Here is a 17,135-nt window from a genome sequence, read left to right on the forward strand (position 1 = left end):
ACCTGGACAGCAAGCTACACCGCGATGTGGAGCGCCTCTCTTGCAGAGTCTGCCACTTGAGTTTGCTAAACATCTCCGTAACGCTATCACGTTTACCAAATAACCCTGTGACGAAACGCGCCGCTCTTCTTTGGATCTTCTCTATCTCCTCCGTCAACCCGATCTGGTACGGATCCCACACTGATGATCAATACTCAAGTATAGATCGAACGAGTGTTTTGTAAGCCACCTCCTTTGTCGATGAACTACATTTTCTAAGGACTCTCCCAATGAATTTCAACCTGGTACCCGCCTTACCAACAGTTAATTTTATATGATCATTCCACTTCAAATCGATCCGTACGCATCGCCCAGATATTTTACAGAAGTAACTGCTACCAGTGTGTGTTCCGCTATCATATAATGATACAGTAAAGGATCCTTATTTCTATGTATTCGCAATACATTACATTTCTCTATGTTAAGGGTCAGATGCCACTCCCTGCGCCAAGTGCCTATCCGCTGCAGATCTTCCTGCATTTCGTTGCAATTTTCTAATGCTGCAACTTCTCTGTGTACTACAGCATCATCCGCGAAAAGCCGCATGGAACATCCGACACTATCTACTAGGTCATTTATATATATTGTGAAAAACAATGGTCCCATAACACTCCCCTGTGGCACGTCAGAGGTTACTTTAACGTCTGTAGATGTCTCTCCATTGAGAACCACATGCTGTGTTCTGTTTGCAACCATTATGAGCAATATGTAGATAAATGAATTTTGGAAAATTTTACTCCTTATTTGAAAAAAATTCCAGCCTCATCATTTTTTCTCTGTCTTCTATACATTATGTTTGCACCGCAACATACCCTTGGGAACAAATATGTTTACTTGAATTTGGGTTAACCAGTGTTCTGATACACATATAATATCGACGTGTTGAATGTTAGACAAACGCTGTAATTGTAAAAACATTATTTCTAATGCAACATATGTTAATTTGTAGAAAAGTGAGTTGTCTGTGTCTATCTGCTTTCCTCTCAGAGCTATTTGTCTCTATATTTGAAGTGTTGGGCTCAGTTAATGTCTTTAATCCTACAGTATTGTGACTATACGTGTTATGATTTCACATACCTGTTCTTCTGTTTGTTGAATCCCTTTGCTAAGCACTTTCTCTTGTGAAACAACCTCTGATCCCACCAACAACCCTGGTCCTTTGGTCGTGGTTTGTTTTTGCAAGTTGACTGCCATATACAGTCAGTTGGTATTCCCACTGCCTGAACTTGTGTTCTTGTTCTTCTTTCTACAACTTGTTCTGTCTCCTTATAAGATGTGTTCTTCTGTCATAACTGTTGCTGGATTATTTTCATTCGGTACTTCTTTTAACTTTTGCGTTGATCCCTTGAGTATGGTTTTTTATTGAGTAATTGTATAAACCACAGATATACTATTTGCTTTTAAAGATTCTGACGTTCTTCTTATGGGAGTTGTGCCTGTCACTGGTTTGACTGACTTTTATCTGCTTCAGTTTCACAGATATTTTGTAAACTTTCCTGTTCGATTTCAATGACTCATGAACCCCAGTGGCCTTTAGTTCTTTGCCAGTTGCATTCACCCGTAGTCAATGTGCTGTATATGGCTCTTTTTTGTTAGATGTAATAATAAAGCTTGCATTGTGGGAGTCTTTCACAAATTTTCTAGTTTTCTGTTTGTGGAGTGGATTTCTTGATTTACTCGACCATTTAGCCAAGTCATGACTATGTGGTACTCCAACAATAATCACATTTGTATTTTGTCATGTTGGCAAACATCATTAGCCCCTGCCCAAATAACTGCAAAGCCTTAGACAGCGATCGAATGTGAGCAGTGCGCGCTTTTGAGGAGGTGACATATTTTGTTGTGAGCTTATGCGGAACTGTACCGTAGAGTGATTTCTGGAGGATAAATTCAAGCATAATTGTAGGAGTACCTTAACGTCACTGGGATAGATGAATGAGGTACCGTCGTCCTCGGCGACGACACCTATGGTTTCTGCGTCCATGGGGAGCCCGGAGCGCGAGTTCCAGCAGGTGACGCGGTGGTTCAGCACCTCCATCATGAAGAGCACGCCTGTTCGCTCGTCCAGGAAGCTGCCTGTGGACTGGCCGCGGTCCCCGCGGCTGCCCACCGGCTGGAACGACCGGAACCACGAGGTGGTGCCAGCGGCAGTGCTGCCAACACAAACGGTGTGCCTCAAGATGTGGAAAGTCGCAAAATGGATAGTACAGTAATGGCCAAGTTCTTTAAACGGAGAAAACTTGTGCATTGATCACGATGTTTGGTTTGTGGGGCGCTCAACTGCGCGGTCATCCCCGTCCGTACAAAGCCCCAATTTATTCACAGTCCAATTTGTTTCACAGTCCAATCTAGCCACTGTCACTAATGATGAGGATGATGATGAAATGATGAGGACAACGCAAACGCCCAGTCCCCAGGCAGAGAAAATCTCCAACCCGGCCGGTAATCGAGCCCAGGACCCAGTGATCTAGAGGTAGAACCGCTAGAAACTAGACCACGAGCTATAGAGCATGCGCATTGAAGGAGATTTGAGACTTGTTCTTCGTGTAAAAAGTAGGTCGACTACGATGGAGTTCCAGGTCACTCTTCACGTGAAAACCTGTGTCGATGTTTCACTTGAAGGTTCTTAGAAGTGGAGATCATGCTCCATGGATGGCTTGTATATGTACTGAGCGAAGTTGTACAGTGATAAGGCGCTGGACTCATATGTGGGAGGTTGACAGTTCAGCCACCCTGCAATCTACATCTGCTTCCACGTGACCGCTCTGCAACTCACACGTAAATGCCTGACAAAGAGTTCATTGTGACCACTCTGCAAATCACATGTAAGTGCCTGGCAGAGAGTTCATTGTGACCACTCTGCAGCTCACATGAAAGTGCCTCGCACAGCTTTCATTGTGACCACTCTACAACTCACACTTGCCTGGCGGACCGTTCATTGTGACCACTCTGCAACTCACACATAAGTGCCTCGCAGAGCGTTCATTGTGACCACTTTGCAACTCACACGTAAGTGCCTAGCAGAGCTTTCATTCTGACCACTCTACAACTCACACTTGCCTGGCGGACCTTCCATTGTGACCACTCTGCAACTCACTTGTAAATGCCTGACAAAGAGTTCATTGTGACCACTCTGCAACTCACACGTAAGTGGCTGGCAGAGCGTTCATTGTGACCACTCTGCAACTCACACGTAAGTGCCTGGCAGAACTTTCATTCTGAGCACTCTACAACTCACACTTGCCTGGCGGACCGTTCATTGAGACCACTCTGCAACTCACACATAAGTGCCTGGCGGAGCGTTCATTGTGACCACTCTACAATTCACATGTAAGTGCCTGGCAGTGAGCTCATTGTGGCCACTCTCCAACTCACAAGAAAGTGCCTGGCAGAGAGTTCGTTGTGACCAGTCTGCAACTCACACATAAGTGCCTGGCAGAGCGTTCATTGTGACCACTTTGCAACTTACACGTAAGTGCCTCGCAGAGCGTTCATTGTGACCACTCTGCAACTCACACACAAGTGCCTGGCGGAACGTTCATTGTGACCACTCTGCACCTCACACATAAGTACCTGGCAGAGAGTTCATTGTGACCACTCTGCAACCCACACATAAGCACCTGGCAGAGAGTTCATTGTGACCACTCTGCAACCCACAATTAAGTGGCCGGCAGAGCGTTCATCGAACCACTTTCACTCTCTTTCTCCACCTTTCCACCCTCGACCAGCGCCTGGGAAAAACGCTCAAATCTTTCCGTGCAAGCTCTGATTCCTCTTATTTTACTAGAATGATCATTTCTCCCTATGTAGACGGATTTCGACAAAAGAATTTCACTTTCGAGGAGAATGTAGGAGACAAAAGTCTTGAAAAGATCTCGTTGCAACGCAGATCACCTTTGTTTTAATAACTGACAACCTAACTCGCGATCATATCCGTTAAACTCACTTCCCTATTTCGCAATAATAGAAAACGAGCTGACCTTGTTTGAACTTTTCTGACGACCTCCATCAATCCTATCTGGTAAGGAACCTATATCACGCAGCAGTACTCTAGCAGAGGGCGGACAAGCGTACTGTAGGCAGCCCTTTTAGTAGACTTATTACATCTTCTAAGTGTTCTGTTGCAACATTATCTGTGTGATCGTTCCAATTTAAGTTATTCGTAATTGTAACTCGAAAGTATTTAGCTGAATTGGCAAGCTTTAGATTTTTGTGATTTATAGTGTAACCGAAATTTAGCAGATTTCTTTTAGCACCCACACTTTTCATTATTCAAGGCCAATTGTCACATTTCGTATCATACACATACATAGCTTAAATGATTTTGCAATTGGTTTTGATCCTCTGGTGACTTTACGAGACGGTAAATGGCAGCATCATCTGACGACCACCTAATATGGCTGCTCATATTGTCTCCTAAATCATTTATATAGATTAGGAACAGCAGAGGGGCTATAACAGTTCCTCAGAGATCGCCAAATATTTCTTGTGTTTTACTCCATGACTTTCCGTCAATTACTACGAACTGTGCCACTTGTGAGTGACGGTATGAAAAGCCTGTAGGAAATCTAGAAATATGGAACCAATTTGAGATCCTCGGTCAATAGCACTCATCACTTAATAGTCTGCCTGCGCCTGAAAATCCGAGACACAGTAGCTATCCGGTTCAGTGAGCAGTGCCTGATCAAGATCTGAAGCCGCGATGTACACTTTGTTGTGATACTGAAGAGAAACGTGAGCAGAATTTACAAAATTCGCGTTCTGTTCCGGTGCGTTACCATAGGGCCTGCAGAAATTTATCCGGGAAGGGGAAATCACTTCTGAAAGTATATGAAGATTCTGTAAAGAATAAAAATACTACACATTCCTGGGGATGGTCGGGGGCGTGCCATGTGCCCCTTATTGTCTTCATTTGTGGACGCCTATGTGCGTTAAGATCCAACTGCGACCACAACACGGACTGCAGTGCCAGTAAAAATGAGGCCGGTGCCGTTTACGTAGCTTCCTTCAGGCACTTAGCCCGAATATCTGGATGGTTTATTCGTTCTTAGTTCGTTTCGGGATTTGACTCATCTTAATTTCTACTTGTCGGGTCATACGAAAAGTTACGTGTGCGGAACACCAGGCGAGAAATTGCTACCAGTAATTCGCGACATCCATCGAATATTTCAGACGGATACGACAGGATTGTTTGTTACGGCTGCACAGAAGTTGGATGACGCTACTTTGAACAACTGCTTTGTATGTAGCGCATATTACAGAAAATTAAAAGTGTTAGCAAAACGTGACTACTTGGATTTTTATCATCATTAGCCGGTCAACTGTAAATTAAAGATTTTTTCCGCATTTTCGCTAATAACTTTCTGTCCAGAGATTGGGAAATGATTTCCTCATCTCAAATTACACGTTAGTCCTCCTCCGTATTTGCAGTATATTTGTACCATCATACAGTCTGACGGGTATCTCATTAGTTCCACTGCCCTTTCCAGTACTAAGCGACTTCCTTTTTTTTTTTTGTAATCTCGCGCTCATTTATTTTTGTACATATCGTTTTCACATGCGTGTTACTGTAAATATGCTGCTATTTTCTTATGATATTCTGTAGTAGTATTTCACATTGGAGCCTACTTTTTCTTTCATTGGTCGTGTCGGTACCACCATTATAAAGAAGAATCTGGTCAGAGAATGATTAATTTTGCAACTGTTTGTTTCATAGGGAGCCAGTCCGTTTAAATGAGGGGAAGAGAGGATCTTCACTTTGTGCGCTGTCAGTGGGAAAATTAATTACATAAAAAAATGGTTCAAATGGCTCTGAGCACTATGGGACTTAACATCCGTGGTCATCAGTCCCCTAGAACTTAGAACTACTTAAACCTAACTAACCTAAGGACATCACACACATCCATGCCCGAGGCAGGATTCGAACCTGCGACCGCAGCAGCCGCGCGGTTCCGGACTGCGCGCCTAGAACCGCTAGACCAACGCGGCCGGCTAATTACATAAAATTTCTGGTCTTAATCCTGACCTCATATGACAGCTGAAGACGTCCCTACTTGCAACGGTTTCTAAACTGATTAATTGACAAACTGAGGAGGTTGACATAAATTACAAGACACAAAAAAGTAGTCATTAAAATATTTATGTATAAAAACCATGCGCTTTCACAATGCTGATAACAGCATTCACGAAAGATGGTTGGAGCTAAAACTTCACTGCAGAAAACCAGAAGTAAAACACTGACATTTAAAGGGAAATAAGAATTTGCTAGTAAAATATTAAACAAGTAGTGATTACAGAGTACCGGACAACGTGTCTTTACTCTAGAAGCCAAACTTAACCTCTACACTGCAGATACTGTAGAAGGAACGTTTTAGAGATAAACCAGAGAGATCATTGCATCCTTGTAAGTTCGGTTCAAGCGACAAAGTGGGAGGGTGGGGGCAGGGTGGTTGCGATGTCTTTCTACTATGTGGTGATGCTGAAGATGGCTTGCGGCGTCCTGCAGGCTGTTACAACCCTCCAACCGAAACAGTTGTTTGCGCCTTGTTAAAATGGCGGAGCTTTAGCGGGGGCATCATTGCGCATCACTGTCCAAATTATAAGGAGCCAGATTTGATAACCATTGGCATCTTCCCAACGTGCAACCGCAAATGTCCGCACAAGGGGAATGGGGCAGAACAGGCTACGTGACGGAGTTTTATGACCTCAGAGTGACCGGTACTTAGTAAGCTACGGACGCCAAAAATTAGATATGCCAACTGCTGAAAAAGGTAGTGGCCATGCTCTACCTGCTGGACATAGAACGCTCATAATTCCTTCGTTCTTCGTTCCTCAGAGGTTTCCCATCCTGCCTAAAAGCCAACGGACGCAATCGAGGACATTTCCTGTATCAAAGTGCACCTCTGAAGGAGGAAGAACTCCTCAAATTTCTATCGGATTGTCACCATTTTGCAGAAACTGCTAAGTCTTCTCATGGTCATCATGCCATACATCAGAATCCGGGATACTGCTCTACAGTATGTAACGAATCTTGCTAGGGTTGTCTCTGTTGTTGGGGAAGTATGCGTGTGAAGTTAAGAAGACGCCCAGTCAGTGAGGCTCCAGCTCTCGGCTGATACACATCCACAGAGCGGCAAGTTAAGTGTTTATCTTTTCCTGTCTTGTCCTCGTAGTATATTAAATTTCGTTCGAGTTTCCCTTGAAGAGGCGTAAAGCTCGCATTTTGTTAGTGTGAATTCAGGAAGTCTGTAGCGCAGTTTTCATTTCTTCTGAGTAACCAGATACATGGCTCATTAACGCAATAGCGTCCATTGGTAGCACATCAGGAGGCTAGCAAGTTTCATATCAAGGATTGTGTCTGCATTTACAGTTTACTTTTTCAGTTAGTCTTGCTAGGATGGGTAGAATGTGTGCATACTGTGTGCGGACGCAGGAGGAGCTGGCCACAGTTCGCGAGCAGCTGAATGCACTTCTGGCTATAATCAGTCACCTTCAGGCTGCTGCCTAGGGTTGTAGGTGTGGCAGAGAATCTGGTGCGTCGCATGGGACACCTCAGGTATGGGTTGTTTCGCCCATGGCTTCTGCTTCGGACACATCTCCTAGTCTACCCGACGCTGTGAATCCGTCCTCACTGCAGAGTAAGTGGCGGGTGGTAACGCGTTCGCGTTGCTCGAAGCGAAGGATCAATGTGGAGACTGGCCGTCTGGCATTGCCCATTCACCCAGTGAGTGGACAGGTGTCCGCTCCTTCAGAAGGGTGCGAGCATGCACACTGGGATGGGGTAGGGAGGTGGGGAGGTTTGCTAATTATCGGTAGCTCCAACGTCAAGTGCGTTATGGAGCCGTTAGGCAGACAGTGTTCAGGACTGAGAAGACAGCTAGCTTGCACTCGGTATGCTTGCCAGGAACCTCGAGATGTGGAGGCGGTCTTGCCTGCTGCTATCGAGCGTGCTGGGTGCAGTCGTCTTAAGTTGTGGCTCTTGTGAAAACCAACGACGCTTGTCGCATGGGCTAGAGGCCGTCCACAGTTCATACGAGCGGCTGGTGGAAGTGGTGAAGGCTACTGGCCTCAAGCATGGGGTACAGGAAGAGCTCGCAATTTGCACCGTTGTTGCCACAGTTGATCAGGTTCCTTTGGTTTATAGAGGAGTTGAGGGTCTTAATCAAAGGATTTGTGGTCTTGGTTGCAGATTCTAGACCTGCTTTATCGGTTGAGGGTTTGATAGGTCATGGTGCGCTACAAGAAGGAAGCAGCTACTCGGTTAGAAGGGTACTTGTCTTTTTTTTTAGGCTAGGCAGTACTCTGAGGCACTCAGATGAACGCTCGCCAGTCAGTACTCAGCAAGGGAAGTCACAACGAATTCAGAGTAGTGACACTTCGACTGTCAAAATTGTCGAAGTATTCGTAGCATAGCTCCCGAATTCACTGTCCCGCAGGAATGTTGTCACTCTCAAATTATTCTGGGGACCGAGAGCTGGTTGAAACCCAAATGGAAAATTCTGAGACACTTAGCGAGTCATGGAATGTATATTGGAAAGACAGGTTAGAGGCTATATGAGGGGGAGCGTTCATTGCAGTTGAAAAAAAATACTGTCTCTTTTGAGGTAGAAGTCGAGTGTGAAAGTGTAGTTATCTGGTCGCTTATAACAGGTCTAGCTGAAACCAAGCTAAGTGTTGAATGTTTCTGCCGGCCAACCGATTCTGCTGTGGCAGGTCTAGAGTTATTCAAAGAATGTCTATGGTTAGTAGCGCGTAAATACCCAGATCATGCATTACTAGTTGGAAGCGACTTTAACCTGCCGTTTATAGACTGGGATGTCTATGGATTCATTGCACGGGCACAGACAGATCGTCATGCGAAATGCTTTTGAATACGTTTTCTGAAAATTGTCTTGAGCATCTAGTTCGACAGCCCACACGCAATGGAAATAAACTTCGTAGCTACAAATAGAGTGGACCATATAGACAACGTCAATATAAAAATGGGGATTAGCGATCATGATGTCATTATAGCAACTACGGTTACGAAAGTTAATAAATCTGTACAGAAGGCTAGGAGAGCGTTTCTACTAGAAAGAGCAGATAAAGAGTTGTTAGCATCTCACGTAGGCAGTGAACTGAGATCACTTGGTTCCAGTAAGATGCACGTAGAAAAATTATGGACAAAGATTAAGCACATTGCAGATCGTGGTCTGGAGAATTATATGCGTAGTAAGTGGATGAAGGACGGAAAGGACCCACCATGGTTTAATAACGACAAGCAAAGGTTAGTAGAGATGCGTGCGTCTTTGAAAAAATCAATGCGCGATGCATACAACTGCAACCACCGTCACACCTTAGTAAAAGATCTGGTAGGGAAGCCAAGATAATTTTGGTCCTATGTAAAACCGCTAAGTGGGTCTACGGCTTCCATCCAGGCACTTCTTGACCAGTCGGTTATGGCAGTTGCAGAAAGGAAAATTAAAGCGGAAGTTTTAAATTTAATGTTTAAGAATGCGTTCATGCACGAGAATCATACATAGACACACCGTCATTTGACCATCGAACAGACGCGTGTATGGACGACATAGCAATAAGCATCCCTGGCGTAGAGAAACAACTGCCGGCCGCTGTGGCCGAGCGGTTCTAGGCGCTTCAGTCCGGAACCACGCGGCTGCTACGGCCGCAGGTTCGAATCCTGTCTCGGGCATGGATGTGTGTGATGTCCTTAGGTTAGTTAGGTTTAAGTAGTTCTAAGTCTAGGGGACTAATGACCTCAGACATTAAGTCCCATAGTGCTTAGAGCCATTTGAACCATCTGAAGAGAAACAACAGAAGGAGTTGAAAACAAATAAGTCACCAGTTCCGGATGGAATACCAATTCGGCGTTTCCAAAAATATTCTACGGCACTGGCCCCTTACTTAGCTTGCATTTATGGCGAATCTCTCGCCCAGCTCAAAGTCCCAAGCGACTGGGAAAAAAGCGCAGGTGAATCCTGTGCATAAGGAGGTCAGATGAACGGATCCGTAAAATTACAGACCAACGTCTCTAACATCTGTTTACGGCAGAATCCTTGAATATATTCTCAATTCGTATGTAATAAATTTTTTTAAGGCTGAGAATCTTATGTCCACGAATCAGCATAGTTTTAGAAAGCACCACTTGTGAGAAACTCAGCTTGCCTTACTCTCACCTGATGTATTGCGAACTATGGATGAAGGGCAACAGACGGATTCCATATTTCCGGAAAGCGTTTGATACGGTGCACAATTGCAAGCTGTTAAAGAAGATACGAGCATACAGAATAGGTTCACAGATGTGTGAGTGGCTCGAAGACTTGTTAAGTTATAGGCTCCAGTATGTTGTCTTCGACGGCGAGTATTCATCAGCGACAAGAGTATGGTCAGGAGAGCCCCAGGGATGTGTGATAGGACCGCTATTATTCTCTTTATACAGAGTGGGACAAATAAAGGTGGCCCAGATAACAGAGTTCCATGGTACAAAGAAACACAACAGAGGAGAGGAAATACAGTATTAACCTGACTATAGACGATGTAGAAAATGATCACCATTATCTCTTAGCAGTTTTGGGGCCTGGTCAGTAAACTGCTGAAGGGGTGTCGAAGGTGGACTGTTGGAATTTCTGCAGTCTCATCCGAAATGTTCTGTTGCAGTTCTTGAAGACTGTGAGGCTTGTTGCGATACACCTTAGACTTGAGGGATCCCCACACAGAGTAATCGCACACTGACAGATCAGGTGGCCTGGGTGGCCAGCTACGGCTGCAACCTGACTGATCCCTGCTAAAAACTCTATGAGGCGTGAAAATGTCGTCCAGGATCCGGCCGGCTGCATGGGCAGTTACTCCATTCTATTGGAAGTAACTGTAGGTCTATTCCTCCTCCGTTAATGCTGCCACAAATAGTTTCAAAATGTTGTCAACGTAACGCGCCGAAGCGCTGATGAAAGAAGATGAGACCAATAATGCGGCTTGCAGACACTGCACACCAAACCCTAACCTTCTGATCACATAGTGGTGTTTCGTGGAAGTTTTGCGGATTCTCCGCTGCACAGAATCTGTGATTCTGTGAGATGACATAACCACTCAGGTGAAACGAGGTTTCATCAGACATAAAGAACAGATCCATGTCCAAGCCATTCATTGTTATCTCAGTGAACAGTCACTAACAAAACTGGAGGCGCCGAGCAGCATCTGCTGGACTTAACGCATGAACACCAGACACTCAGTAGGCGCGCATGTGCAGGTCCAGGTGGAGTATTCGACTGATCTGTCGGTCTCTTGCGACAGGCGTCGGGTTGATTTGGTAGGACACTGAAGCATGTTCTGATGAACGGCAGCCATAACACTTTTGTATGTCTCATTTTTAATATTCTGTATCTACATCTAAATTGATTCTCCGCAAGCCACCTTATGGCTACTAGTCATTATCTTTCCTTCTCACAAATAGAACGAGGGAAAAACAACTGTCTACATGTCTCCGCACGAGCCCTAATTTATGGTATCTTATCTTCGTGGTCCTTACGCGAAATATGTCGCACGCAACAGAATAGTTCTGTAGTCAAGGCGTTACTTTTGTGCTTTATATCATGTTAGATGGGTATATCACATAACTAATGAGGAAGTATTGAATGGGATTGGGGAGAAGAGAAGTTTGTGGCACAATTTGACTAGAAGCAGGACATATTCTGAGGCATCAAGGGCTCACCAATTTAGTATTGGAGGGCAACGTGGAGGGTAAAAATCGTAGAGGGAGACCAAGAGATGAATAAACTAAGCAGATTCAGAAGGATGTAGGTTGCGGTAGGTACTGGGAGATGAAGAAGCTTGCACAGTATAGAGTAGCATGGAGAGCTGCATCAAACCAGTCTCAGGACTGAAGACCACAACAACAACAACATGTTACATTGCATACCCATCTCGCTGCCGCATTCCTGTCCTGCGCATTCTTCTCCGCAGCGGACAGTGTACACAATTCTTAAGTAGTTGCACTGGTACTTACCTGTTCCTGAGCCATCGAGACGAGACGGCAAATTCTCTGGAAGAGCAGAGAGCGTGGAAGAAGGCGGTGCGGTAGCCGTCGTCCTCGGGGTCGGGCGCGGAAAGCGCCACTGAGAAGATGCCATCGGCGAGCTGGTAGTTGAATCCCGCAATGTCGAAGTCGCCGTACAGCGGGTCCATGCGGAAGAAGTTGTGGCGCAGGCGGCGCGAGCTGCGGTCGGACAGGCTGAAGACGACCAGCGCGGAAGAGCCCAGGTCCGGCAGATAGGCGAACGCCTCGCCGCAGTGGCCCGCCTCAACATCCACCGCGATACTGGCGAAGAACGACGTCGCATCGAAGTCGTCTCTCCGCAGGTAGTACCTGTGGGCACAGGCAGCTGTTTTCAAATAGGCCGTCCTCAGTCGACATAGAAAAACTGTTGGCCTTGTTACATACGGAAAAACCATGAGAAATAGCCGACCATTCACATCCCGACTGGTCGGTCGAACACGCCCCCCCCCCCCCCCCCCCCTCCCTCACCACCGACCACTACCCACGGCTGAGCGGGACGCCGACCGTCTGACTTTCTGTGGACTGACGGAATTTGGGATAGCAGGCAGTGATCAGAGCAAGCGGGTAGCGATCTGCCCGCAAACTGACGCACGCAAACTGAAACCTCCCCTTAGAAAAATTTATGAATGACTGAGCTGTTAAACCCCTTACGTTATTTGATTTTCAAACAGCTGAGCAAAACTGAACGTACTCAGACATTTCTCTGTTTACTTATTCTGATCATCACTAAACTGACACACAATATCTTTAGCGCAACGCAATCTGACTTTCAATAATCCCTACAAAAGAATGTCCGTGACTGACAATGACCTATGCCTTTCATTAATCATTTACCTCACAAAAATCTTCGTTACTCGAACTACTGCAGTACAGCGAGCGCCAATACTACCAGCTAAATAAAGGATTCTAACTACTGAAGGCACTAACTACTGATAGGCATAGTTAGGAAACGAAAGATTTTGACAGAGAACAAACAATGTATTTACCTCAATAATGTTCAAAAGTCATCATATATACAGCAGTTCATGAAATCCAGTACTAAAAATTTACTCTTTTGATGGACACACGTCCAGATCGTCCGCTCTCAAAATTCCGCCATCTCTCTCCCCACATCCACCACTGCTGGCGGCTCACCTCCAACTGCGCAACGCTACGCGCTGTTCACATCCAACTGCCCAACACTACAATAGCGAATATTCCAACAATGCCAACCAGCCACAGACTGCACACAACACAGCCAGTGATTTCCATACAGAGCGCTACGTGACGTTACCAATATAAAAACCTAAACAGCCTACTTACAAGACCACGGAATCGACCACCGTAAAATCTCCCGTAGAAAGGCGAACGTGTCGGAGCGGTCCTGTTCGACAGTAGTCGGCCTGTGTATGTGGACGTAGTGCATACTTGAACATGACTGCGGATGCTAGCCGAGCCTCTAAGTTGTGCCTTTGTATTTGACATTGAACGACACCTGTGCAATGTCCTCCACTTCGCAAGTGTCAGTCGTGTTCAGAACAGTTTTCTGTGTAGTTGTGAGTCCATTGTTTTGGAGCTTAGTGCATCTGAACACGGGAAAATTGTTGGTGCCGGTATGGTGGATGCTTCTATAACCAAAGTAGCTGAGGTGGTTGGGGTTTCGAAGAGGCACCGTACCGAAGATTTATACCGCACACAGAGAAAGTTGAAAAACATCATCCTCTAAGTCACAAAGAGGACGAAAATATGTGCTGAGTGATCGTGACGGTCACTGAAGAGGATTATGACGAAAAATAAGAGAACGACAACCGCAAAAGTCACTGCAGAAGAAGGGGAGCTCCATAATCTATGACCTGCAGGGCGAGCTGCAGTTCCAAAGCAACGCATCAGTGATGTAAATGATCGTAACGGTAAAACGTGGTGCCGAAGCCATAAAACCTGGACTGAGAGAACAATGAAAGAAAGTGATATGGTCGGTTGAAACTTGCTGCACAGTGGTTTCGGCTGTTGGTCCAGACTGCATCCCAAGAGTGGACCACGGCAGTGGTTCGGTGATGAATTTGGCAGCCACGTCGTGGCGTTCCACGGGTCCCATGGTTACTCTGCAGCGTGGCATTACTGCCAGGGATTATGTGATAATTTTGCCTGATTAGGTCCATTCAATGGTACAATGTTTGCTCCCAGTGGTGAGCCTGTGTTCCAAGATGACGGGGGTGTTTGTTCACATGGTTCGCATTGTGCGGGACTCGTTTTGTGAACACGAGGATGAATTTTCGCATCTCCACTGTGCACCACAGTCACCAGATCTACTTTGGAGAGAAGGCTGCATGATAGCTATCTATTTCCGTCATCGACACCTGAACTTGTCACTACTTTTCAGGACAAATGATATAATGTTCCCTTGAAAACCATACAGGGCCTTTATTTGTCCATTCCGAAACGGCTGAAAGCTGTTTTGAATGCCAATGGTTTTCCTACACCGTACTACGGATAGTAATGTATCCACTTTCCAATATCCTCGTCGTAGAAAGCAGCTGCCTGTGCTTTCGGCCAGTTATCTTCACTGGTCTGCAGCTCGTTGTCTGTGGAAAAATTTTGTCTTCATAGCCAGCGGTTCTTGTGAGCAGAGATGAGACTGAGAGGGAGCCAATTACGGACTGTATTGTGGGAGAACAAACACTTCTCATCGGGAACGCTGCGGTAGCGCCTTCATTGCCTTGCCGCGTGCGGCCGAGAATTGGCATGAAGAAGGAACTGCTCGACAATTGCGTTATGTGGGTTGCATGGCACAGGCGAAATCTCTAACCAGGCCCTCATACTCGGTGGGAGACGCTATTCCCTACGCTTCTTTACGTGCTCAGTGTTCACTCAAAACTGAAAAGAGCGACCCGACACGATCGACGGGAATGCTAGAGACAGTGCCCAGCACATCTGTGCAAAGCTTTACCCGATTTTCCCAGTGGTTTCCATTTCGCGACCGATCGGAACTTACTTTCTGGACAACTCTGGTATATTGTATGTAAATCCCTGTGGTGTTTGTAACATATAGCGTGTTTATGAATGGCTGTCTAATGTTGTCCGTCCGCAGCTCGTGGTCGTGCGGTAGCGTTCTCGCTTCCCGCGCCCGGGTTCCCGGGTTCGATTCCCGGCGGGGTCAGGGATTTTCTCTGCCTCGTGATGACTGGGTGTTGTGTGATGTCCTTCGGTTACTTAGGTTTAAATAGTTCTAAGTTCTAGGGTACTGATTACCATAGATGTTAAGTGCCATAGTGCTCAGAGCCATTTTAATGTTGTCCCCTCAAAGGAATTCTCAAGGCTACAAATGATTAAAACGACCCTACAACTAGAGACCTCTATAAAACCAAGTATTATGTTGTGATTTGACTTCAGTATAGCAGATCAAACCAATAGTTCCTGTCGGGATGCTACTAGAACGAATCACAACTTGGATACCGTAAATGACTTATTCTCAAAAAACATATAGAGTGCACAATGTCCGATTCTTCCCTAAATGTAATTTCGAGATTGGCAGAACATACGTTTGCTTTAGACCGCGTCCCAATTTATTAGACAGAAACAGAGTTGGCTAATATTGATTAGTGGTGACAAACAGAAGACTTACACTCTGACTGCCACTTTCAGAAAACATTCAGTAGGCACGCAAATGGAACTCAGCACATTTACTGAGAGTGTTTCCCTATCCACCGAAACGAAGTCTGCATCTCACCTACTGAAGCACAGACAGCAGTTGACTGCACCGACGGCGTGCTGGTTGGAGCGTTGGCCACTGTGCAGATGACGTATGTAGCTACGTGTAATTCTCTACCTACACAGTGGACGCAGGATGCTGTTTACAAACTACCAGCGTTGAAATTACCTCAGTACAAGACAGAACGCAAGTCAAGATTTCTGTTTGCTCACGAGCCAGAAACAGAATTTCGACTCAAGTATTGTCCTATAAAGAAGCACTTCATTGTTTTGATATTCCACAGAGAAGTAAAGAATCGTCAGTCGAGTAAACTGAATAATTCCGTTCACAGGAAAAGGACTTCACGTGCTCCTTGTGGCGAAAATCAACAGTTACCAAAATCGAACTGCAAGATTCTGCTCTGTTGGTCCCGCCTGCGAAGTCTCTATATCGATCCCTGGAGGGAAGTATCTTCGACCAATCTCCGAATGAAAGCGTGTCCACGCCATATTCCCGCTCGATCCCGGCCCTGCGGCGTCTACTTTAGCGCTCAGGCAACGAATTACAGCAGCTTTTACGAAAACATTACCTCCAACCACATGGGTCACGAATTTGCCAGCTAATCGCCTAAAGTTCATACTCCTTTCAGGAGATTTTCTGGAAGTTTCCGTTTCCCATCCTACATCCTTAGCACTTCGCCACTCAGATACGCGTCTTTGTTTTTCAGTGGGAAGTGTGCCCTTGGAAGACAGCTTGTGACCACCGTTTGTGACGCCACGCATTCCTTTGCTCTAAAAAGGGTTTCTTTTTGCCTTGTTTCGCCCCCATCGCTATTCTGAATTATTTTTTTCAGCCCACTAGAGTGCCATCACTGTCCGCATTATGGCGGTTCTGCGGCCTGTAGTCAGCCGCCTCCTCGGTCTGTTCTCTCTCGGAACAGTAAACGTCCGCCCCTGCAGAACACAGCTCTCCACCTGACCTCTCTTCAGCTGATAGCGGCTTTTGAGGAACGTGTTGTCCACATCGCCGTTTCTGTCAGCATTTAGTACTATGGAAATAGTAAGCAGCTAGTGCTAGCCAGTGTCAGTCAATGATATGATTAATAATCCGATTGTGCATCGTAAACAATGATCTAATATAAATACACTACTGGCCATTAAAATTGCTACACCATGAAGATGACGTTCTACAGACGCCAAATTTAACCGACAGCAAGAAGATGCTGTGACATGCAAATGATTAGCTTTTCAGAGCGTTCACACAAGGTTGGCGCCGGTGGCGACACCTAAAAAGTTTCTGATACACAAACAGCAGTTGACCGGCGTTGCCTGGTGAAACGTTGTTGTGCTGCCACGTGTAAGGAGGACAAATGCGTACCAT

General features: G+C 45.7%; 1 protein-coding gene across 1 annotated transcript in view; it reads right to left on the reverse strand.

Moving 5' to 3' along the window:
* The window catches only part of LOC124771032 (L-dopachrome tautomerase yellow-f2-like), a 51,299-nt gene that overhangs the window by 13,618 nt on the left and 20,546 nt on the right, over positions 1–17,135 (reverse strand). Inside the window, exons 3-4 of the mRNA XM_047249272.1 lie at positions 12,038–12,397; positions 1,952–2,192 (exon numbers count right to left, since the gene is read on the reverse strand). Of these exons, the coding sequence (XP_047105228.1) occupies positions 1,952–2,192; positions 12,038–12,397 (601 nt within the window). The remainder of the gene's footprint in view (positions 1–1,951; positions 2,193–12,037; positions 12,398–17,135) is intronic.

The sequence above is a fragment of the Schistocerca piceifrons genome, unplaced genomic scaffold, assembly GCF_021461385.2.
Source record: "Schistocerca piceifrons isolate TAMUIC-IGC-003096 unplaced genomic scaffold, iqSchPice1.1 HiC_scaffold_866, whole genome shotgun sequence".
Taxonomy (NCBI): domain Eukaryota; kingdom Metazoa; phylum Arthropoda; class Insecta; order Orthoptera; family Acrididae; genus Schistocerca; species Schistocerca piceifrons.